This window comes from Eretmochelys imbricata, chromosome 2, assembly GCF_965152235.1.
Source record: "Eretmochelys imbricata isolate rEreImb1 chromosome 2, rEreImb1.hap1, whole genome shotgun sequence".
Taxonomy (NCBI): Eukaryota; Metazoa; Chordata; order Testudines; family Cheloniidae; genus Eretmochelys; species Eretmochelys imbricata.
Window position 1 is genome coordinate 161,627,646 of NC_135573.1, and position 24,357 is coordinate 161,652,002.

Consider the following 24,357-nt stretch of genomic DNA (forward strand, 5'->3'; position numbering starts at 1 on the left):
GGCAGCTACACTGAACTCTTGAGACCTCAGGTGGTATTACTCACAAGCTAGACGCTCTTCCAGCTCTTCCTTCTCCCCTCAGTTCAGCTTTTGCTTCCAGGTGTTTTTTCAGTGTTTCTTTGGGTGGGGTGGCAGAGGAGACCCATGATGATGTCACTCCCCTGCTTTATATAGCTCTTGTGTAAGGCGGGAACCCTTTATCTTCTAGTGGAAAAGCAGTGGCATTCCAAAAGGGGAGGAGGGGTATCCGGTACCAAGTGACTCGGACCCATGTCTCTTCATGGCTGTGCCAGCCCTTGCTTGTAGGCTCTCTCCAGCGTCCACAGGGAGACTAAGCCCTTTCACAGTCCATTGTCTCTGCTAATTGCCCATTAGCCCTGCCTGGCTTTTCCATGTTGTACCTGAAGGCCTGGTTGGGGGTGACACCCAAAGTAACCCATTTGAAATACAGATACATAGTTAATAGTCCTAACTTCAGATACAGAAATGATACAGGCATACAAATTAGATAATCACATTCAGTAAATCATAACCTTTCCAATGATCTTACATGAGCCATCTTGCATAAAGTATATCTCAGTTATGCCATATTCATATCATAAGCATACTTTCATAAAGAATATTGAGTGAAACGTCACGGATGGATTTGCCTGGCACGTGACCTTTGTTAATTAGCAGGTGATGTATAACTTTCAGATCTTTCCAGGGAAGCTTTTACGTGGCTGAGAAGTCATAGAAACAAGTCAGAGAGCCTGTAGTAAGGACTCATTTCCCAAACAGCTGGGTTGTTTTGTACTGTTTTTCCTTATACTTGCATTGTATAAGAAGCATCTGGTCTGGGACATTAGATGCCCCAAAAAGGACCTTGTGGTTTATTTTGTTCTGTTAAAAGCCTATTTGGTGATTCAGTCACAACAGTATAGACCTTAGGTGCCTCCTCTTTTTGTTCCTATCAGTTCATCCTTTGACTGGTTTGCACAAGATGTCCCTCTTCCATTTCTCCAGTTTGATTACTGCCTCCCTCTGTGGAGCACATAGGAAGGTGCCCTTCAAGATTGCATCTGGGCAGCATTTTATGAGGAAAACATGAAATAACCAAATAAGCCCAAGAAAGAAAAAACACCTCAATTGTGCCTCATAGTACCTGTGAGGCCATGAAGTGTGTTTTGCTCTCACTTTGAGAAACCTTCACTATTGCAATGAAGATAGCAGTTGAAATAGTTCATGTGGCTTCAGCAGACAAAAACGGCCATCTCTTTCTGTACAGACATGAAAGAAGCTCATTCACATGAACAAAGACCCTCCCTGAAGCACATTTAGACTAGGAAAAGGAGATTTTCTAGGATGTAAAGGGATTCATTGATAAATTCCTTTCCTGTGGCCCCTAAAGTGTTAGAATGGTTTGAGTATTTTCCTGGCGGGATTTAATGGATAACCTGCTAGGCTACCCACTCTACACCTCTTAATAAAGCCATTTACATCTCTACGAGGTACCAGCACCTCCTGTTACATGACCTTATCCTTCCATTCTCCGTGAGGAATGACGCAACCCTCAGTGGCTCCATTGCAGTACATGGAGGAAAGAGGGCAAAAGGAAACCTACGGGGCTATGTCGAAGGGCTCAGATCACTCTAAGGATGCAAAAGTGCAACCATAAATAGCGTTACAAAACCAAAAAAATTAAAACCAAACCTGATTTTAACTAAAGCTTATTTCTTTAATATTGATCTGCTTCAGCTCGCTACCTGAAGGTGGTATTTTTCATTTTAATGTATTCTAGGCCCCAATGTAATCTGGTAGCAGTAACTGGCTCTCCAAAATGGTATGAGACCCTGCTTCTTGCTGCACGTGTGAGGATCCTCATGATTCTGAACCATTAAAACTAGCAGTGGCACAAATGAGAAATGTAAATGGATGCAAGTAAACTCAACCTTTTCTAGGGAACTGTGCTGGGAATTTGTGGTAGGTGCAACAATCCACAGTATTTGCAGCTTTTTACGGGGAATATTTTATGTGGGCATTGAGAATTGTGTGCATCCAAAAGAAAATTACGTGTGTACCCAGTGTACTGTTGCAAGTTCCACCAATTCAATCATAAGTGCATATTCTCTGATGCAATAATGGACTTAAGTTTCATAATATGTAAGCGTGGGAAAGTACTAAGTGTTCAGTACCGTGTCAGTCAGCTGCAATAAACACTCAGTTGACACAAAACTAACATGATTACTGACTAACACACATTCAGCCACAGTTAAATTTTGTATTGTAGACCAGGCCTCAGTGTGACACAAACTTCACCCTAAGGCAGGGGCAGACTGTTTTCCCATACAGATTGTCTGTCTCTCACTCCTGCATGCACCTAACTCCCAGCATCTCTCCTGTCCAGTATAGGCAGGCAGTCATCTTTCTCAGTCTCTGGCTCCCCAGTGCAGGTAGACCCATTTTCATTAACCTCCATCTGGGTCCAGTGCTGGTGACTGGATGGTGCTGTTGGGTGGTATTCTGTTAAGTGATTGATGGATTAAGCACCAGTAAGAGCCTAGCTCCTCTACTTCTGTCTCTGCATGTGGCCTACCTCACTCTGCTGCAGACTTCAAGAAGATAGAGGAAGCACACCCAGTATACCAGACATTGTGTTCCTTTCTTCATCCCAGGCACCTTGGCCCAGTCTAGCCAAGCGCTAAGGACCTTGTTATATCTAGAGCTGGCCAAAACTCTGGTAATCTGGTTCATGAGAAGTTTTGACATTTCAAAATTAGATTTCTGTCTGACTTGGAACAAACCAAATGAAACTGACAAAATTGTAAATTTGCAAACAGCAGCTGCCAGGGCTCCCAGGATCTGCGGCTCCAGGACAGACCTGTCATGTGGACTGCCCAAAGGCAGGGGACCCCAAGTCTTCCAGACTCCCATGACATTTGGCTCTCAGGACTGCCTGTTCTGAAGTAGAGCAGCATGAGGAGCCATGTGGCCCAGGAGTGTGCCAAGGCAGACCCCATAGTGAGGCTCCCCTAGAACCAGGGACCCTGGAAGCCCAGATTTCCATACTACAGAGCCAGGAGCCTAGACTCTGAGAGCCCTGGCTACAGCCAGTTCTCCCAAGGTGTTCAGGATTTCCTGACTCCATGGCAGGACTACCTTAGAGTCATGGTTCCTTGATGCCAGAGTAGTCCACGTAGTGGGGCTCCCCAGAAACCAACCAGACAAGTTATCAAGGAAACAGGCAAGATCTCTGCCTGTGATTCAGCAAAAGTTTGTCACACCCAACTTTGTTTTGCAACAATCAACATTTTTCCAACTGAACTGTTCCATCGGAATATTTCCGAGTAGCTCTAGTTAAATCCTTTTTATATATAGCAGCCTACTCATATTAAATTTGTTTCTTCATGTAATAGGGGTTGAAAACATCTCCAGTATTTTGCTGAGTTGGAATTTGTTCAAATTGATGTCTTCATCTCTTTATACTATCAATATTTACCATCTTTCATTGTTAAGAAGTGCTGATTCTTAACAGTGCTTACTTAAATCCAAGACAGATTTTGACAGTAATACAACAAATAAAGCATATCCACTAAAGCTGTGCTTTTGTCATTATACCTTATTCCAGCCCCCTCAATGAGCAAAACACTCAGCAATAAGAGAAAAAAATTTCTAAACAAGGAAACAATTTTAAAATGTACCATGACCAGCATTTCTCTTTCAAACATTATATAATGATAGCATTGGCAGAGGAATAAGCTTGGATTGAGGGTAAAAACTAGATTCTGCATGCTGTTTGAAAATATACCTTGTCTGTACTTTTGACTTATTCAAGGCCAACCAAAAATAGGACAGCTTGCAAAGTTCCGGAAATAGTTGTGAGTAAACTTGTGTTTGAATTGCTATATTACTATTTTATGATGTAGAATAACATTTTTAAAATTGCAGTGCTGTAATAATAATATATCCTGTGGCCAGCACACTCGAAACTTTTGCTGGCGTAGCTGTGTGGATCATGGGTGTGAAGAGTTGTAATCTCGAACACGGATGTGCCAGGAAAAGCTGCTCATGTAGATGCAGTTACACAAGCAAAAACATGCATTTTTCCAGTATAGCTTTTTTTCACTTGTTGAGGGAGCTGGAATGAGCTATACTGGTAAAAGCATGCTTTGCTGGTGTAAGCCCCACCAGCACAGAGTGGCTATACAGGAGACCTTACAGTGGTACAGTTGTGCCACTGTGAGGTCTGTAGTAAAGACATAGCTTCACTGTATATTTGATTACAATTTATACTATTAAACAGAAAAGAAATTTTAAATCTATTTTAATTAATGCTAACAATGAGCATGTGGTGCTAGCTTTTCAGAATTTGAATCTTGTGTTGTTTTCAGTGTATATATGCACATTTACATTGAATATCATTGTGCTTTGTTAGTATTTTATGCAAAAAATCTCTTAAGCTTATACATATTTTGAATATGGAGATTTCTGCTTTTCAATTACTTAAAGCCCTTGTTTCATCCTTTACTGTGTCATGAAGTATTGAACATTAAACTTATCACAGGCTTAGGACTGAATATTACCTCTCCCAGGCTCAGGTCAAGTATCATTTTGGGGAAATAGGAAAGAAATCTCACAAGGGTTTGTCCCACCCCCCCCTTTCAAAATGGTGCATGTTAGAGGCTGCTTGGAATACTGAAAGTAGTCCTAGAGGAGATGGTATAGTGGACAGTAAGTATGGGTGGTCATTAAGGGCCTCTGATAAATTGTGGAATCACGTGGAAAATTAGAGATGTATGATATCACATGGAAGTCACCACCCCATATGTGATTTATACATTTTAATGTAATATCAGTTTTTAAATTACATTTTAATACTGTACAGATCAGTATTAAAACATCCTTTAGCTTACTTGGCAAGATGACATAGGTATGTTGTTTTCTTCACCATACTCATCACATTTTTCATGCATTTTGAGAGAAGTGCCACAACTTTAAATATATTCTTTGTAATTATTAAGATATGAATAACCTGTCAGTGCCAGGCAATGCAAGGCTTGATTGGTCACTGGCACAAGCCCAAGCTGATGTGAAAAGATATTTTTTTTGTCATATAGCCTTTGTGTATTCTAAAATTAGCTGAACTTCAGACACCTTTTCTAAACTTTTAAATGGTTGCGTTCATATTTTTGTTGCAGCTTAATCAAAAAAAATTTGGCCCTGAGCCATAAATAGCTTGCGTATGAGATATTGTGTTCAAGCTGAATAACTCTAAGCCAAGCCTCAAGACACCTTTATTAAAAATTACTTTTCATTATATGAAAATGTTAAATTATTTTCCTTATTCATGAGGTCTGTATTTTTATACTGTTAATTCTTACGTTGCATTTATCACTTTAAAAAAAACAACCCTGTAAAATATTTGTAAAATAGTTTTTCTTTAAGGTACATAGCAAATACAGAATACATTTTGGTGTGTTGTGATGCATATGAACATGAGAATTTCCATTACCAGATAACTGATCTGTGCAGTTCAGTATCCTGCCTCTGAGTGACCAATACCAGATGCTTCTGTGGAACATGCAAGAATCCCTGTCGTGGATGATTATAGAATAAGCTATTCATAGAGGAAGTGCCTCTCTAACCCCCCCTCCCCCACATAGTTATGGTAGTATTAGAGTTTATATTCCTTAATATACTTTTATTTTTAATCTAATGTAACTGTGGATAGTCCACCAGCAGTTCTCAAAGGTCCCTAGTGCTCCTTGCTAGGAAAGGAGAAAGCAGTCCCCACCACCTTCTTTCTAGGGTTCCTGATACACAAGATAAGACCTTTGAGGAACAGAAAGCGAGATTGGACAAAGATTACTCCTACAACTAACATCTCACCATCCTCCCTGATGAAACTGTCATGCTTCCTCCACCGTCCTTGTCTGATGATGAAAAACAATTTCAGGGCCTTATTAAAAGGATAGCGGACTCCTTGCAAATTCCGTTGGAGGAGGTTAAGGAGTCACAGCGTAAGTTACTTGTTATCCTGCATACCTCTTCATCACGTTACCCATTAACAAGGCCTTGTTGGACCCAGCAAAAATAATATGGTATCCCCCAACCACAATACCTCCCATTTGTAAGAGGGTGGACAAAAATACTACTTTCCCTCCAAGGGCTAAGACTTTTTATTTTCACATCCATCCCCACTATGGTTGATGCTGTGAATGAATGTGGTAGACGGCACCAGGCTAAATCAACACCATACAAGAAAGATTTTAAACTACCTTAAAATTTAGGATCTCCAATTACCCAAGCCCTCATGATGAAGTATAACATTCTAATTACTCAAAACTGAATTCCCTTATTGAGCATCTTCCAACATGCCAGAGCGAGCAGTTCCAGGCAATCATCGCAGAGGGCCAACTGCTTGCAAGGACATCTCTGAAGGCCTCTTTGGACACCACTAACACAGCTGCTCATTCCATCTCCACAGCGATGGTCATGAGGAGGGCCTCCTGATTTCAGCTCTTGGGTTTTCAAACTACAGTCAAGGACCTTCCATTTGAGGGATCAAAGATGTTTGCCGAGAAAACTGATGAATCCCTACATACCTTAAAAGATCCCAGAGAGCGCAAGGTGGCTCTAGAAAAGTACACCCCTGCACAAAAAGTAAGGTTCGGTAAGTCCCAGATGGCACAGAGGTCTCTACCTAGGCAGTTTCCTGCCTCCCGGAGGCATTATGAAACCCAGTGCAAGAGACAACATTTGAGAAAAGGAGATCCACTACCTAGCAGGCATCAACTTCACAACCCTTAACCTCCAAGCAACTATTTTAATGGATTGGTTAAAGGTCTGAGTTACCACCCACATTCTCATCTGCTGTAATAATGCACATGTTTCCCCCACTACAGTGAGAGCCTTGCTCATTTCCATCAGAACTGGGAACATATCACTACAGACAAGTGGGTGTTGGAGATTATTTCAACAGGATACTCCATCCACTTTATATTCCCCCCACCATGCACCACCTCCTGTCCCTCGTCAGGGATCCTCTCACGAGCACCTTTTGCCACAGGAAATAGACTCTCTCTCTCCTGAATTTGGGTGTTAAAGAATCAGTTCACACGTGTAACAGAGGGATTTTATTTTAGGTACTTCCTGGTACCAAAAAAGAACAGCGGTTGGAGACCCATTCTAGATCTAAGATCATTTAACAGATTTGTAAAGGTTCAGTGGTTCAAAATGGTAGCTCTTGCAGCAATAATTCCGTCACTGGACCAAGGGGAGTGGTTCTCGGCCCTCGACCTTCAGGACACTTGCTTCCATATAGCAAACCACCTCTCCCATAGAAAGTTTTGATGATTCTTGAGTTGAGTACTTCCAATACCTGGTGCTTCCATTTGGTCTCTCATCTGTGCCCAGAGTGTTTACCTTTCTGTGGTAGTGGCACATCTTTTGTGCCACTACCACAAGGAATCCTGATTTTTCCCATAATTAGATAATTGCCTGCTCAAAAGACGGTCCTTCAACAAAGGCTTGATGGCCACTCAGGAAACCGTGGACCTATTCCTCTGACTGGGCCTACAATTAAATGTCTAAAAGTCCACCTTATATCTGGTACATTTGGAGTTCATTGGCGCCTGTCTTGATTCAGCAGCAGCCAAAGCATTCCTTCCTTCGTACAGGTTCGTTACCCTCGTCAATTTAGGGTATGACTACACTACAAAATTAGATTGAATGTATAGAAGTCGACTTTTTAGAAAGCGATTTTATACAGTCGATTGTGTGTGTCCCCACACTAATGCGCTAAGCGCATTGTCGGCCGAGTGGGTCCACAGTACTGAGGCTAGCGTCAACTTTCGGAACGTTGCACTGTGGGTAGCTATCCCACAGTTCCTGCAGTCTCCGCTGCCCATTGGAATTCTGGGTTAAGCTCCAAATGCCTGATGGGGCAAAAATATTGTCGCGGGTGGTTTTGGGTACATGTCTGCCGTTGCTTTCACGGAGGGAGGGGCGACTGATGACAATTGTTTAGCGCCTTTTTTCCATGTGGGCGCCATACTGCTTTCTGCAGACGGTGCAGTAGGTCTGCAGAAGTGGTCATCCAACCACCGCTTCCCCTGCAATCCTGCTGTCCTGCAGATGCCATACCATAGCAAGCATGGAACCCGCTCAGATCACCGCAGCAGTTATGAGCATTGTAAACACCTCGCGCGTTATGCACTATATGCAGAACCAGAACCTGCAAAAGCAGGCGAGGAGGCGGTGGCAACGCGGTGACGAGAGTGATGAGGACATGGACACAGACTTCTCTCAAAGCACGGGCCCCAGCAGTTTGGCCATCCTGGTGACAATGGGGCAGGCTCTTGCCATGGAATGTCGATTCTGGGCCCGGGAAACAAGCACAGACTGGTGGGACCACATAGTGTTGCAGGTCTGGGATGATTCCCAGTGGCTGCAAAACTTTTGTATGCGTAAGGGCACTTTCCAGGAATTTTGTGACTTGCTTTCCCCTGCCCTGAAGCTCAAGAATACAAAGATGAGAGCAGCCCACACAGTTCACAAGCGAGTGGCGATAGCCCTCTGGAAGCTTGCAACACCAGACAGCTACCCGTAGGTCGGGAATCAATTTGGCATGGGCAAATCTACTGTGGTAGATCTACTATGGGCTGCTGTGATGCAAGTAGCCAACGCTATCACTGAACTGCTGCTATCAAGGGTTGTGACTCTGGGAAATGTGCAGGTCATAGTGGATGGCTTTGCTGCAATGGGATTCCCTAACTGTGGTGGGGCTATAGACGGAACGCATATCCTTATTTTGGGACCGGACCACCAAGCCAGCCAGTACATAAACCAAAAGGGGTACTTTTCAATAGTGCTGCAAGCACTGGTGGATCACAAGGGACATTTCACCAACATCAACGTTGGATGGCTGGGAAAGGTACATGACGCTTGCATCTTCAGGAACTCTGGTCTGTATGAACAGCTGCAGGAAGGGACTACTTTCCAGACCAGAAAATAACAGTTGGGGATGTTGAAATGCCTATAGTTATCCTTGGGGACCCAGCCTACCACTTAATGCCCTGGCTCATGAAGCCATACACAGGCAGCCTGCACGGTAGTCAGGAGCTGTTCAACTATAGGCTGAGCAAGTGCAGAATTGTGGTAGAATGTGCATTTGGATGTTTAAAAGCACACTGATGCAGTTTACTGACTGTTAGACCTCAGCAAAACCAATATTCCCATTGTTATTACTGCTTGCTATGTGCTCCACGATATCTGAGAGAGTAAGGGGGAGACATTTATGGTGGGGTGGGAAGTTGAGGCAAATCGCCTGGCCGCTGAATATGCGCAGCCAGACACCAGGGTGGTTAGAAGAGCACAGCGGGGCGCTCTGCGCGTCAGAGAAGCTTTGAAAACCAGTTTCATGGCTGACCAGGCTACAGTGTGACAGTTCTGTTTGTTTCTCCTTGATGAAAACCCACCCCCTTGGTTCACTCTACTTCCCTGTAAGCCAACTGCCCTCCCCTCCCCCCTTCTATCACCACTTGCAGAGGCAATAAAGTCATTGTTGTTTCAAATTCATGCATTCTTTATTAATTCATCACACAAATAGGGGAATAACTGCCAAGGTAGCCCGGGAGGGGTGGGGGAGTAGGGAAGCAACAGGTGGGGTGGTGGATGAGGGGAGGAGGGAAGGACAAGGTCACACTGCACTTCAAAACTTATTGAATTCCAGCCTTCTGTTGCTTCGGCAGTCCTCTGGGGTGGAGTGGTTGGGTGTCTGGAGCACCCCCCCCCCCCCGCATGTTCTTGAGCATCTGGATGAGGAGGCTATGGAACTTGGGGAGGAGGGTGGTTGGTTACACAGGGGCTGCAGTGGTGGTCTGTGCCTTTCCTGCACCTCAACCATATGCCGGAGCATATCGGTTTGATCCTCCAGTAGCCTCAGCATTGCATCCTTGCATCATGCGGCTGCCACCTCTCCTGTTGCTCCAGCCATCTATCCTCTCGTGCGTCCCTCCTGTTCTTGCGTTCATTTTGTGCTTTCCTGGACTCTGCCATTGTCTGCCTCAACGCGTTCTGCTGGGCTCTTTCAGTTTGGGTGGACTGCATGAGCTCAGAGAGCATTTCATCGCGAGTGTATTTTTTGTTTGTTTTTTCCTTCTTATCTCCACTAGCCTCTGGGATGGAGATGCTAGTCGCAGCGTTGAAACATTTTCAGCTGCGGGAGGAAAAAGGGGAGATTAAAATTGAAAGACACATTGGCCATTTAAAAAGGAGGGGCTGATGTTTTCGGGTTAACATGCAGCACAAACCCAGCTAAACCCCACACGCACACCCAGTTCTCTGGGATGATCACTTCACCCCTCCCCCCACTGCATGGCTAACAGCAGGGCTGATTTCTTTTCAGCCACAGGCAAACAGCCCAGCAGGAACGGCCACCTCTGATGTCCCCTGAATAAAATTCCCCTGTTTCAACCAGGTGACTATGAATGATATCACTCTCCTGAGGGTAACCCAGAGAGATAAAGAATGGATGTTGCTTGAATGCCAGCAAACACTGGGACCACACGCTGCCTTGCTTTCTTATGCAATGATTCCAGACTACGTGCTACTGGCCTGCCGTGGTAGTGTCCTACCATGGAGGATGCAATAAGGCTGCCCTCCCCAGAAACCTTTTGCAAAGGCTTTGGGAGTACCTCCAGGACAGCTTCGTTGAGATGTCGCTGGAGGATTTCCGCCCCATCCCCAGACACGTTAACAGACTTTTCCAGTAGCTGTACTGGCCAAGAATGCATCCCAAGTCTTCAGGGCAAATTAATCATTAAACACGCTTGCTTTTAAGCCATGTATTATATTTACAAAGGTACACTCACCAGAGCTGCCTTTTCCACCTTCAAGGTCCGGGAGCCTGGTTTGGGAGGTATTGGCTCCAGGGTGATAAACAGTTCCTGGCTGTCAGGGAGGATGGTTTCTCCGCTTGCCTGGTATGCACTATCTTTAACCTCCCCCTTATCTTCCTCGTCCCCAAAATCCTCATCCCTGTTGCGTGAGACTCCCCCCTTTCAGGAGTCCACGTACAGGGATGGGGCAGTGGTAGAAGCACCCCCTAGAATTGCGTTCAGCTCATCATAGAAGCAGCATGTCTGGGGCTTTGATCCCGAGCGGGCATTTGCCTCTTGGGTTTTTTGGTAGGCTTGCCTTAGCTCCTTAAGTTTCACGCGGCACTGCTGCGGGTCAATGTGATAGCCTCTGTCCTTCATGCCCTTGGAGATTTTTTTTTCAAATATTTTGGCATTTCGTCTTTTGGAACGGAGTTCTGATAGCATGGATTCGTCTCCCCATACAATGATATGATCCAGTACCTCCTGTTCGGTCCATGCTGGAGCTCTTTTGCGATTCTGGGACTCCTTGGTCACCTCTGCTGATGAGCTCTGCATGGTGATCTCTGCTGATGAGCTCGCCACACTGGCCAAAGTTCGCGGGGCTTTTCCTGTCTACCTGGCCAGTGCATCTGAGTTGAGAGCGCTGTCTAGAGCGGTCACAGTGGAGCACTGTGGGATAGCTCCCGGAGTCCAATACTGTCGAATTGGGTCTACACTAACCCAGATTCGACCCGGCGATGTTTATTTCAGCTCTAATCCCCTCATCGGGGAGGAGTACAGAAATCGATTTTAAGAGCCCATTAAGTCGAGAAAAATGGTTTCGTTGTGTGGAAGGGTTCAGGGTTAAATCAGTCTAACGCTGCTAAATTTGACCTAAACTCGTAGTGTAAGACCAGGGCTTAGTCTCTACAGTCCAAGTCAGCCCTCAAACATTTTCCAGAAATAGTCTCCAACTCCTGGGACACATGGAGGTGGGTACTTTAGTAATAAATCTCACACAACTTCATATGTGTTGCTTTCAAGGGTGGCTCAGAACTGTTTACTCACCAAGCAGACACATCTTAAACAAAGTACTCTCAATGCCCCCAGTAGTCAAAAAGTCCCTTGACGGGTGGAAGAATCCTCATGACATTTGCACAAGGGTACCCCTCACTCAGCCACTCCCAAACTCAGTAGTAACGGATGGATCGCTGTTGGGGTGGGGAGCCCACCTAGACACTCACCCTATTCAAGGCAGGTTGTCTCCTCCTCTTGAGTCCACACTACACATCAACTTGCTGGAACTCTCAGCGGTCAGAAATGCCTGTATTCACTTCCTCCCACTGATCAGGGGCAAACATAAAGATCATGATGGACAACATGTCATGTATGTTTTACATAAAACTCCAAGGGGGAGCGAGATCACCTTCCCTCTGCGCCAAAGCAAAGAGACTCTGGAATGGTTGTATATGACACCCAATCAATATCTCAGCAGCTTACCTTCTGGGCATACAAAAGACCACAGCAGATGCCCTCAGCAGACATTTCTCCCATGGTCACAAATCCAGATAAATCCCGCTGTACTCCACTGCATATTTCAGCATTGGGGCATCCTACAGATAGACCTGTTCGGCACAGCCAAGAACAAGAAGTTTTCCCAGTTGTGCTCCAGAGTGGCGGTCTGGGAGTCAGCATTCCCTGGGAAATGTCTTTCTCCTCCATTGGAACCAAGGACTCTTGTACACATTTTAACTGATTCCTTTAATATCCAAGCACTGTGCAAGATAAAGAAAAAGCCAAGGTTATTCTTGTAGTTCTGATGTGGCTGAGATGAACATGGTTTCCTTACAGCCAGCTGAATGAGGTATGTCAGCCAGTCACTGTCAAGCATGTTCCCCTTTTCCGCTCTCAAGTCAAGTCCATCATCTCAATCTCAGGGTTCTCCAGCTCACAGCATGGCTGATAGATGGTTCGCATGGTTAGAAACAACCTGTTTTGAGGACATAAAGACAGTGCTGCTGCATAGCCAGAAACAAGCTACTCGTGACACATATATCCAAAAGTGGAAGAGATGTAAACACTTGTGTGACTTGAAACACATTTCTCCTGCATCCTCTCTGCTGTCATTGGTACTAGATTACATCCCGGAGCTAAAAAGGTCAGGCTTATCTCTAAGCTCCATAAAGGTGCCTCACAGCTGTCACAGCCTTCCATAATATGATAAAGGGTTTTTCTGTTTTTGTTCATCCTACAACAAGAAGTTTCTTGAAGGAACTTGATAAGCTCTTCCCACAAATCAGATGTCCCACACCAGCATGGGGCCAACTTTGTACTCATGTCTTGAGACCTTCCTTTAAACCCATGGCCACCTGCTACTTTCTACACCTGTCCATGAAAACTGCATTTCTAGTAGCCATTGCTTCTGCTCAAGGTGGGGGGGGGGGGCTCTAATAGTGTACCCTCCCTTCAGTCTTTTTTTTTTTTTTAAAGGATAAGGTCATGCTACTACTGCATCCCAAGTTCCTGCCAAAAAATATCTTTAGACTTAGATCAGCGATTCTTTGATAATATTGCCTCCACTTCACTGTGGACACCACCTGGCTCTCCTGGGAGAGTGATCTCTCATGTTAATGTTACAGATATTGACCTCAGTTGTATCCCCAATTGTTTCGTTGTTAGATCTGGGCTCAGATCCTCATTCAGAGGAACAACTGGCTCCAGGTCTGGGTCCAGAACCACAATCTCAGAGAACTCCATTGGACATGGATTATTGCAGGCATGGATAACTCTGACATCATACCAAAATGGCCAAATTGGCAAGAAAAAATGTACTTTCCTGGATTCCTTGGCTGTATTGGTCGACTCTGGCCTTCCATTCCAACCTCTCTTTAAGATCATGCCTTCTTTCCAGCATCGAACTAGGGACATATTTATGGGTTCATGACCTACAGATTCAAGTTATATGGATCACAGACAACCAGTCTCTGAGACATTCGGATTCGAGACGTTCATATCCTGCGCTAACAGATCCAGTAACAGGAGACAAGTCCCCCTATTCTTAATGCAAGATGTTTTATATGATGAAGAGAAATTTGAAATTGCTCCACAGACGAATATTTTGCATCAGGATCCTATGGGCAAATCATCTCCAGACGAAAACAGAGTAGCCTCAGCTTCTTCACCTTTGGAGGATGCCATTCAATTCCAGTTAGTCAGAAGAATGTTTTCTACATTAAAATTACCTTCAGTTTTGTTGGAGGAAACTTCACACCCCATCGTTGATATACTTGGAAATACTTCTGTGTACCAGGCTTCTCTGCCCTTTTTGGAGGGTTTATGGCAACCAGTTAAATCAATATGGAATGTCCCATCTTCTTGTCAGCCAATGGCAGAAAATGCAGTTATGCTTTACCGGATTCTGTACAAGGGATTTTCTTTCTTTCATGTACAGTCTCGGTAGTGGCCAAAATTTAATGCAAAGATCAAGATGTAGGTATCTGATCGTGGTATGGATCCTGTGTCAGCCCATATTCAATCTATATTAGAGTACTTGTTACCTTTATAGCATAAGGGTTTATCTGTTGCATTGCTGTTAAGGGTACATTTTAGCTGCAATAGCACTTTTTCATATACAAGTAGATGGTAAATCAGTATTCTCACATGAGTTTCTAAAGGGTTACTGAACTTTTATCCCCCAGTAAGATATCCGGTTGCAGTACTGTCATGGCTTATGTCTCCAATCTTCAAGCCCTTATCTTGTTGCCTATTTCATCAATCAATTTAAGCTGCTTTTATTATAGCAATACTGTTAGCCAGGAGGGTTAGTGAATTTCGTGCCTTACTGACTGACCCTCCATTTACAAGTTTTTATAAGAGCAAGGTAATTCTTTGTTCATATCCAAGTTTCATACCAAAAACCATTTAGGAGTTTGTCAATTAGTCCCTTAATCTACCAGTTTTTTTTCCCAGACATCATTCAAATAAGGGTGAATCAGAGCTACATTGTTTGGATGCATAAAGCATTTTATTGTTTTATCTGGATTGGACTAAGGATTTTTAATCTTCATGCAAATTTTCTCGTATGCTGGTAACTGTAAAAGGAATCCTATTTCCGCACAAACATTATTTAGATGGGTTAGACAGTGAATAATACAAAGTTATAAAACAGCATCACAATCTCCCCCAGCTCAGCTGAGAGAACATTCTGCTAGAGCAATAGTGGCCTCAGCAGCATGTTTGAAACATGTTCTGCTAATAGAAATTTGGAGAGCAGCCATATGAAGTTCTATACATACTTACAAACCATTATTTGTTAGGTATTGCAACTACATCAGATGCACAGTTTGGTAGATCAGCTCTTCAGTCCTTGTTTACTTTGGACGTCTTACCCACCATCTGGTTTAATATGTGTACTACTGACTAAACTATCCCAAGCTTGGGAATATGCAGAGAACACCTGAAGTTAGTTATTTATAATGGAGGTTCTTCTATATGAACTCTGCTTGTTCACGCGCCCCGCCCTTCTTTCCCCCTTTTGTGGAGTCCTGTCTTCTAGTGGCTTGGCATTAGCAGTGGAAGGAACCAAGGTGATAACCACTGCTGCACCGCCTTTTATCGCCATGCCCTCAGAATGTGCGCAGAGACTCAGGGCAGGGGCAAAGAGGCGCATGAGCATTTGATTATGTACTGCTAGTGGAAGACTACACTGCTCAATGGCACCAGTCAGTGCACTTCACAAAAGTGTGAATATGCAGAGTCCATCTTGAAGAACGTTCCTTACAGGTAACAGAGTATCCACGGTATGCATCCGATGAAGTGAGCTGTAGCTCACGGAAGCTCATGCTCAAATAAATTGGTTAGTCTCTAAGGTGCCACAAGTACTCCTTTTCTCCTTACAGGTAAGTAACCTTCATTATTGTCTGATAAAGGTCTCTACTAAGTTGCAGAAAATTGGTCCATTTCGTATAGAAAATCAGTAGTGACCAGTTTCTTCTTCAAACAGACCTTTTTCTTTTGATTAATACCATACAGCTACAGGTAAGCTGCTTCATAACTTTCCCATCTATCCTGACAATACTGTACCTATAGCTTCAATTTCTGCTATTGTTCTTTATTGTGTTTCCCAAATGGTTTCTTCGTTCCTGTTGATTATATTAAAGGCATGGGATCTCAGAAGTCAATGTAGTGGAACAGTGTGAGAGCACACAGATTTTTTTGGTCCCACAGCAATCAGAAATTCACAAAAGTTCCTGGTAGATATTCTAAGTGATCATTGTGGAAATAAAAAAAATTAAGCTTACAGATAAGCTTAAGAGAACATGTAGATTACTTCCTGAAAGAGTGTTATGCAACTGCTTAAAGATGAAGAGTAAATAAAACTGAGGAAGGATGGTGTGGTTTAAGCACTGGAATGGAACATAGGAGATTTGGGTTACATTACCAGCCTTAACACCCATTTCATATGTAGCTTCAGGTAACCCCATTCACGTGTATAAAATGGTGAGGATAACAATTCTTTTCTCCCATTGTTTTCGTCTTTGTCCATTTAGATTAGGCTTTTCACTGCAGGGATTCTCTACATATATGTCAGGGTGTTGCCTAACACAATGGGACCCCTGGGTAGTACCATAATACACATAATTTCTCAAAATTCCATCTAACTCAATAGTATTTCTTAGTGAGGTAAGTTGCTAGATTCTTAATTTTTTGCCTTTAAATGCAGTGTATTTTATTGAATATTAAATTGTGTTTCAGTGGTAGTCTTTAATACACCTTATATGAATTGTACTATTACGTTTAGCACAAAATGCTTTTTAGACTCAAAAGAATGAGATTTGTTATTTTCTGCCTGGCCTCTTTCTGTAAAATCTTACTTGTTTCTTTTTCTTTTTCCAAGAAATTAACCCTGTTGCATGTGAACAGTAACCAGTGCCTGGATAAAGCCACTGAAGAAGACAGCCAGGTACCCAGCATTAGGGACTGCAATGGCAGCCGTTCTCAGCAGTGGCTACTTCGCAATGTCACCCTTCCAGAAATATTCTGAGAGGTTTTAAAAAAAGAAAAAGATTGACTGGCCTACCTCGGCAAGTATTTTGGCTGTGTCCTTAAGTAGCAAAAGAAAGATATTTCTGCTCTACAGGATACAAGGGTTATCAGATATTAGAACTCTGACTCTTCTAGCTTTTCAGTAGCTGTGAACCAGCCTTCCTGTATAAGGACGTGAAACTATATACATACTAGTGAAACTGCGCACGCTGATGTTTACAAGTTCGAAGAGAGTGTCTTTCATCAAAGAATCATTCTAGAGAACGTTTGGACAATGGAAACATAATCATTGAAATACGCTCTCTGGAGAGCTGCATATCGTTGTAGTTTGCTTGCACATCAGTAACCTCTGCTGAAAGTGCTGTTGTAATGAAGAGACTTCCATGAGTTTTTTTTCCTGGTTAGCATTGGTAACCAGCATATTAAATATAGTTACAAAAATAAATGGAACAGAGAGCTGGAGACCACATTCGGTATCACGAAATAAGATTTTTACAGCAAGAAACATGTAAAACAGGATTTAAAGGAAAAGAAATCAGAACTACGAAAAGTACAATTTGTTATAGTAAAGTATCAGATTTATATGTAGATTTTATACCTCAGTGGGGAAAAAAATAACCAGGTCAAGCAATTTTTTCTGTTTTCAGTTGTGTGATAGTTCATGGATTTTTTTTCATGGTGGGTCTGAAATTATTTTGAGAGCAAACAAAATAAGCTTAAGAACAAAAATTTGGCTCTTTGAATGTCAGCTCACTTTTTGTTTTTAATTTGGTTTGTGAGCTGTTGGAATTGTAATGCATCTTTTTATTACTGTCTGAAAACTGGAGGTTTAACATACTGTCTAACTTTTGTCCAGACCTACCATTTCAGTTGTACTTGGGTTGCCAGCTTGTGGACTTTCATGGCCAAACAAAGGATTTTAGTGCATTTTGAACTTAAATTAACTTGACTGATTATGCTTAGTGCCCAAAACTCATACTACTGTACTACAGATTTGTTTTCACAGCAATAAATCTTTTGTTCTTTGTTTGATTTCCACTCATCAGAAAGCCTGCAAAATGATTTATTATTTGGGTAACAGGAGATTGGCATAGCTGAAGGTTTTCTGGAATTTTTTTCACTTCATACTCAGATGTGCTTAATTGTCAAGTGCATACTTAGATTAGATTCTTGAATTGTAATGTTGATCTGCTGCTTTTTCTAATAAAAACTGAAGAAAAAATGTTAAATTGGCATGGTTTTTAAAGTTAATATAGCCAAAAGCAGTATGACTGTGTACATTACATTAACCTTGCACTTCTGAACTGAATTGCTTTATTTCCTTTAAGTTGAACCTTTCTGGACTAACCTAGTCTTGAAGACAAGCCACAAAATGCTGAGTACTCAGTGAGTTCTCTTTTAAATAGGAAAAAGATTAATACAATGGAGAGGATATTTTTTATAATAAATGTCATTGTTTGGCCAATTGTCCTGTGAATCAAATTAAATTTAGACTAAAGCAAAAGATGTTGCAGATGTTGTCTACTGTTGCAGCCACTTTAGGTCGGTATTTATACAGTACTTTAATCAAAGAAATCTATTTTTTTATTATTTCTTTTTTTGCAACCATTCCCGAGAGTGTTCTTACGCACCTTACAATAAATGACCATGGCCCCTGCCTTGAAAAGCTTGCTATCTAATTACAGACATGATTAAACAGAACAGGGAGCAATATTGATAGGGGTTACAGCAATATTATGCGGTTACTCCACAAAATATAATGCACAGCATGATGAGATAAAATATTATAAAATTCAAAAATATTTCATTGATGTTTTTATTGGTGTTGCTCAAATGTAAAGGAGGGATTTGAATTGTGAAGGTTCTGGCTTTGGTGCATTATGTCTATGTACGTATTCAATATGAAGGAATGACTAAGAAGCAGCCTGGAGATGGTTGTGGGATAATTGGCAAATTGGGCACTGAGGCAAATTGAGACAATGAAGAAGGTATGAGGGTGGTGATGTAATCATTTGTATATTTGGTTGTCATCCTTGCTTTCTAGGAATCGTTTGGATCCTCTCTGACATTTAAACCTTTCTCAAGCTCCTGATTTAGAAACTGTTGTCTTCTGATTCTACATATTATCCTTCTAATACATAACCAACCACTCCTGCAATTGGTGGCTTCTTCCTTTGTTCTTATTGGTATGTGATAGTCTTTTTAGGGCATGTTTATTTTTCCTGCAGTCCTGGTCTGGTGAAATCATTTAGCCCAGAAACAATTTCCCAAACTTTGAAAAATTTGACAATAAAAATGTTGTAATGTGCAGTTCAAATAGCCCATGGTATCCAAATAAGGAGGATTTATTTTTAAATTCAGTCAGATGGACCATTCTCCATAAACTTTTATCCGGCAGCTATGGAGGCAGTTTTCAAAGTACTCCATGTGTAAGTGGCCTCATTAGCTCCACCCCTATGCTTTCCCAGACTCCAGAAGTAATTCTCCCCTAGGTGGCATAAAGACAGTTTTCAGTGCTCCTGTCTCTGACAGGAATAACATTAAATTGTCTTCAGCTTCTTTCAGCCAAGTGACCACATTGAATTAACCCCCACCCCAGCGTCATTGCATTGGTAACTTAACTTTCACATCTCCTTCAACTGGATTTTTGAACATCTCTGCATTTACAGAAATTATCGAATCATAGAAGTGTAGGGTTGAAAGGGACCTCAAGAGATCATCTATTCCAGCCTTCTGTGCTGAGGCAGGATCAAGTATACCTAGACCATCCCTGACAGATGTGTGTCAAACCTGTTATTAAAAATCTCCAATGATAAGCATTATATAACTCCATAGGTAATCCTATCCTTATAGTCAGACAGTTTTTCCTACTATCTAACCTAGATTTCCCCTTGCTGCAGAGTAAGCTGATTGCTTCTTATCTTGCCTTGTCAGTTTTCTGATTCTGCAAACATGCACAATGTTTTTCTCTCTTCACAGCACAAACTCCCTTGCTGTGTGACTGAGTGCTCTGCTCTACTATCCAACATCAGTTGGTTTCCAGTAGATACCCTCTCCCTCCCCCAAAATTAAAAGTTTCCTTCAGTTGCAGGCTCCTCTCTGCTCAGATCTGATGCTGAAAAAGAACCAAGCTGTCCCCATTCAGCATCCATGGAACAGGAATGTAAGGAGAAAAGCTGAATTAGGAGGAAATGTGAGTAGTTTGGTTTTGGAGAGAATGAGTTAAAATGGTGTCTGACTTGTCTTTCTGTTGCACAGCTTCATTCATTACTAATGGGTTTATGTCCCCCACCACTGCAATTTGGAGGCAGTCCACTGTTATTGCTGGAGGCTCCAGGGCTTAAGCTCCGCCCTTCAGCTGAAGCCATCAAATTTCCTGTTTCTGGCAGTGGAGCGAGTTGGCGGTTGTTTCTTGCAACCATTTTGTTTTTAAAACCTTTATTTCTTTTTGCGCAGTTGTGAGTTATCTTCTTCCTACTCATCATCCCCTGGATCAGGTAATTTCACCCTTCCAGAAATATTCTGGCAGGGGGTTTCAACTACCTGGATCTGCCTCTGCACTGCCTCCCTGTCAGAGTCCACTGCCCCACTCAGGCCTGGCAGAGCTGTCCTGTAAACACCTGGCTTAAATCTTGGAAGTGTTCCCTATTTGAAGCAGCTCTGAAGAGAGTAAATTATGCCCCATCTGTCCCAGACAGCTGACTCTTGCACTGAATGGGTACAAGGCTCAGTCAGACTACCATGTCAGGTGCCATCCATTCCCCATGGAGCTGTGACTCCAATGCAGAAAAGCCTGATTAGAAATTTCTGAACTTTCCAGGAGAGGGTAAGGATGAGAAGGAAGTGAGGTCTCACAGGACCTGGGCTGGAGGAGGGCGGGGGGTTAAAAACCTGAAAAGACTAGTCTTTTTCTCCCTCCTCCCACCCCACGGTCCCCCAGATGCTGAAGTGGGTCCTCAGCTCGCTGAGAAAAGAAGGCAGGGCTCCTGCTCAGCTCCCTTTCCTCCCACTATGATACTCAGAGATAAATCTTGCAAACCAGGTCCCCAAAACAGAAAAGCAAGTGTCCTTCACAAGGCACCAATTCGTATTTTAAATGAACAAGTAGTTCAGGGGTTAAACCAGTTCTCTTTTGCCTTATCCACCTGAGAGAGCATTTGCTGGGGCTTGTCTTCTAACAGAGACTCATGCAGTTCTCTGCATCATACTCACCACCTCTCCCTGACCCTGCAGCATGTCTGGGCATGCAGAAAAGTCTGTTCCTCCTGTGCAGCCCTGCCTTAGGCTGCAGCCTGATGGGAATTATGTCTGCCTGGCTCTCAACACAAGGACCTTGACTCTGCCAGGAAAAATCGCTTAGATTTCAGGCAGTATCAAAACGGGAATTGTGTCCTCTGATCATCCTTGCTTTGCCAGGAAAAGGGGCTCAGACTCTGATAGGCAGGAAAGAGTCTTTCTGCACCTTCCCCACTTCACGTTAAAGCCTTAGGAGCACTTCAGGCCATCTGTGATGCAAACAGAGGATTCTGAGGATTCCACTCCCCACAAAGCTGCGCCATCATGGGGTTACAGAGAAGTGAGAAATCCCTTCCCATTTTCAAATGATCCTGATTTACTGAGTAATGCTCTGAATGATAGAATAGGTTGCTCCTACAGTACATATTTGGGTACTCATGATTTTATATACCTCTATCATATCCCCTCTTAGTCTCCTCTTTTTCCAAGCTGAAAAGTCCTAGCCTCTTTAATCTCTCCTCATACGGGACCTGTTCCAAACTCCTAATCATTTTAGTTGCCCTTTTCTGAACCTTTTCTAAAGCCAGTATATCTTTTTTGAGATGAGGGGACCACATCTGTATGCAGTATTCAAGATGTGGGCGTACCATGGATTTATATAAGGGCAATAAAATATTCTCCGTCTTATTCTCTGTCCCTTTTTCATGATTCCTAACATCCAATTTGCTTTTTTGACTGCCGCTGCACACTGCATGGATTTCTTCAGAGAACTATCCACGATGACTTCAAGATCTTTCTCCTGATTAGTTGTAGCTAAATTAACCCCCATCATATTGGATGTATAGCTGGGGTTATTTTTTTTCCAATGTGCATTACTTTATCCACATTAAATTTCATTTGCTATTTTGTTGCCCAATCACTTAGTTTTGTGAGATCTTTTTGAAGTTCTTCACAGTCTGCTTTGGTCTTAACTATCTTGAGCAGTTTAGCATCATCTGCAAACTTTGCCACCTCACTGTTTACCCCTTTCTCCAGATCGTTTATGAATAAGTTGAATAGGATTGGTTCCTAGGGCTGACCCTTGGGGAACACCACTAGTTACCCCTCTTCATTCTGAAAATTCACCATTTATTCCTGCCCTTTGTTCCCTGTCTTTTAACCAGTTCTCAATCCATGAAAGGATCTTCCCTCTTCTCCCATGATAACTTAATTTACGTAGGAGCCTTTGGTGAGGGACCTTGTCAAAGGCTTTCTGGAAATCTAAGTACACTATGTCCACTGGATTCCCCCTTGTCCACATGTTTGTTGACCCCCTCAAAGAACTCTAATAGACTGGTAAGACATGATCTCCCTTTACAGAAACCATGTTGACTTTTGTGCAATAATTTATTCTTCTATGTGTCTGACAATTTTTTTTCTTTACTATTGTTTCAACTAATTGCAATCACTCATCCTGAGTCATGAATAGCAATCACTCATCCTGACGGGCTATATTGTACATCCAAATTTAAGGTGAGGAGCTGTTGTGGGAACATTAAAGAAATGAATAGCTGAGATTACAGAGAGGCTTTGCTATCAAAGCCAGCAGAGCAATCCATTCTTTGCTACCAACCCCAAGCGTATCCAAGAAAGGACTTTTACCCTAGCATAGGGAAAAATCTGTAGCAGAAGCTTCCAAAGAAAACTAGATACGTTTCCCTCAAAACCAATAAAATCCTCAGTATGACACACACTGTTTGTGTACGAGAGCTCTCGGTTTCTGTACAACTCTCTTCCTTCTGATATACCCTCTACCACCAGTCTCTTAAGACTCTGGGTGCAGTCACGGTATGACACAGGTCACACGTTATGCACCTATTCCTATGCATAGACAACATGTCAATCAGTACACTGTCCAGAGAAACAAAGACCCCGTTAATAAAAGAACAGCTGCTGGAAAGGATTCATAGCCACCAGTTCTTCAATATCAAGATGACCTTTTTATCTGAGTGCTGAGAATTGTTCACCTATAGGTCAAAATAGACATAGCTATTGCCTTAATTTTACCATAGTGATAAAGATTTGCCAAGATCCAAAACTTAATTGCATCGTTCCCAAAGGGTCATCAGGAGCTAATTATCTCCAATGGCAGGGATTGCTGGTGCCATGCATCAACTTCATCCCCTGAGTGGGTTTCTCAAAATACACCTCTTGAAATTCCTTCTAAAGACCTAGCAGTTGATGTAGTGCAAAATTAGATGTCATTCTCAGTTCACATCAAAAACCCCTTTGTGGGCAGGTAAATACAAACAATACATGGAATGTCAATCTAACTTTCACTCTAGATCCTTGCATACTCTCTATGGAAGCAAGTATAGTTGGAAGACAAATCTCTTAGAACAAATCCTTTTCAGTTGACACCTGTATCAGGGTATACCTCTTCTAAAAACAAACATACACAAATATGGCCATGTGGAATTGGAATAGTGGTCTTGGGCTGTGGGGTTGTTTCATTGCAGTGTAGACTTCTGGGATCGGGCTGGAGCCTGGACTCTAGAACCTTGAGGGATGGGAGGGTCCCATAGCTCGGGCTCCAACCGAAGCCCAAAAGTTTACACAGCAATGGAATAGCACCACAAGCCCAAGTCGGCTGGCATGGGCCAGCCAAGGGTTTTTCTTTGCTGTGTAGTAGATATACCCTTGAGGTACAAGATTCTCCTTGGGAATGGAAATAATGTCCTAGGCAGGGAAGAATCTGCTACCTGTCTAGACAATGCATGTTCAGGATACAGAAAAGAAGAAACAGGAGAGTTGTGGTCCTCTTAATCGTCCTTTGACCCAGAAGGCACTTTGGACTCAAGGACCTCACATTGTACCTTGAGTACCAAGTACCTGCAGAAAATAACCAGATCTCTTGAAACAGGACTCATTCATTCAGATCAGGAATAGCCTGGGCATCAGAAAAGAAGTGTAGTTCAGCATGGATTCTCCATTAACCTTGGATATAGTTTGGTATCCGTACAGAGTTCGATTTCATGCATTGATCTGGTCAAATCTATGTTTCTGGTGTGAAGTGAATCAGAAAGCTTTTTGGGGCAGGGACTATTTCGTTTATGCAGTACCCAGCACAATGGGGCCTGATCTCTAGATGCTATTGTAATAAGAATAATATAATCCAAAATTCTAGTGATCTAGAGTTTCTCCACAAGGTTTGATTGGAGTTCTGCAACCAAACACCTTAGAAACATGGGAACCA

General features: G+C 42.7%; 1 protein-coding gene across 3 annotated transcripts in view; it reads left to right on the forward strand.

The window, feature by feature from the left end:
* The window catches only part of GALNT1 (polypeptide N-acetylgalactosaminyltransferase 1), a 198,710-nt gene extending 179,666 nt beyond the window's left edge, over positions 1 to 19,044 (forward strand). For all 3 annotated transcript variants that reach the window (XM_077810928.1, XM_077810927.1, XM_077810929.1), the window contains one exon: positions 16,738 to 19,044. In XM_077810928.1, the coding sequence (XP_077667054.1) occupies positions 16,738 to 16,884 (147 nt within the window). In that variant the 3' untranslated portion in view covers positions 16,885 to 19,044. The remainder of the gene's footprint in view (positions 1 to 16,737) is intronic.
* The last annotated feature ends 5,313 nt before the right edge of the window (positions 19,045 to 24,357 follow it).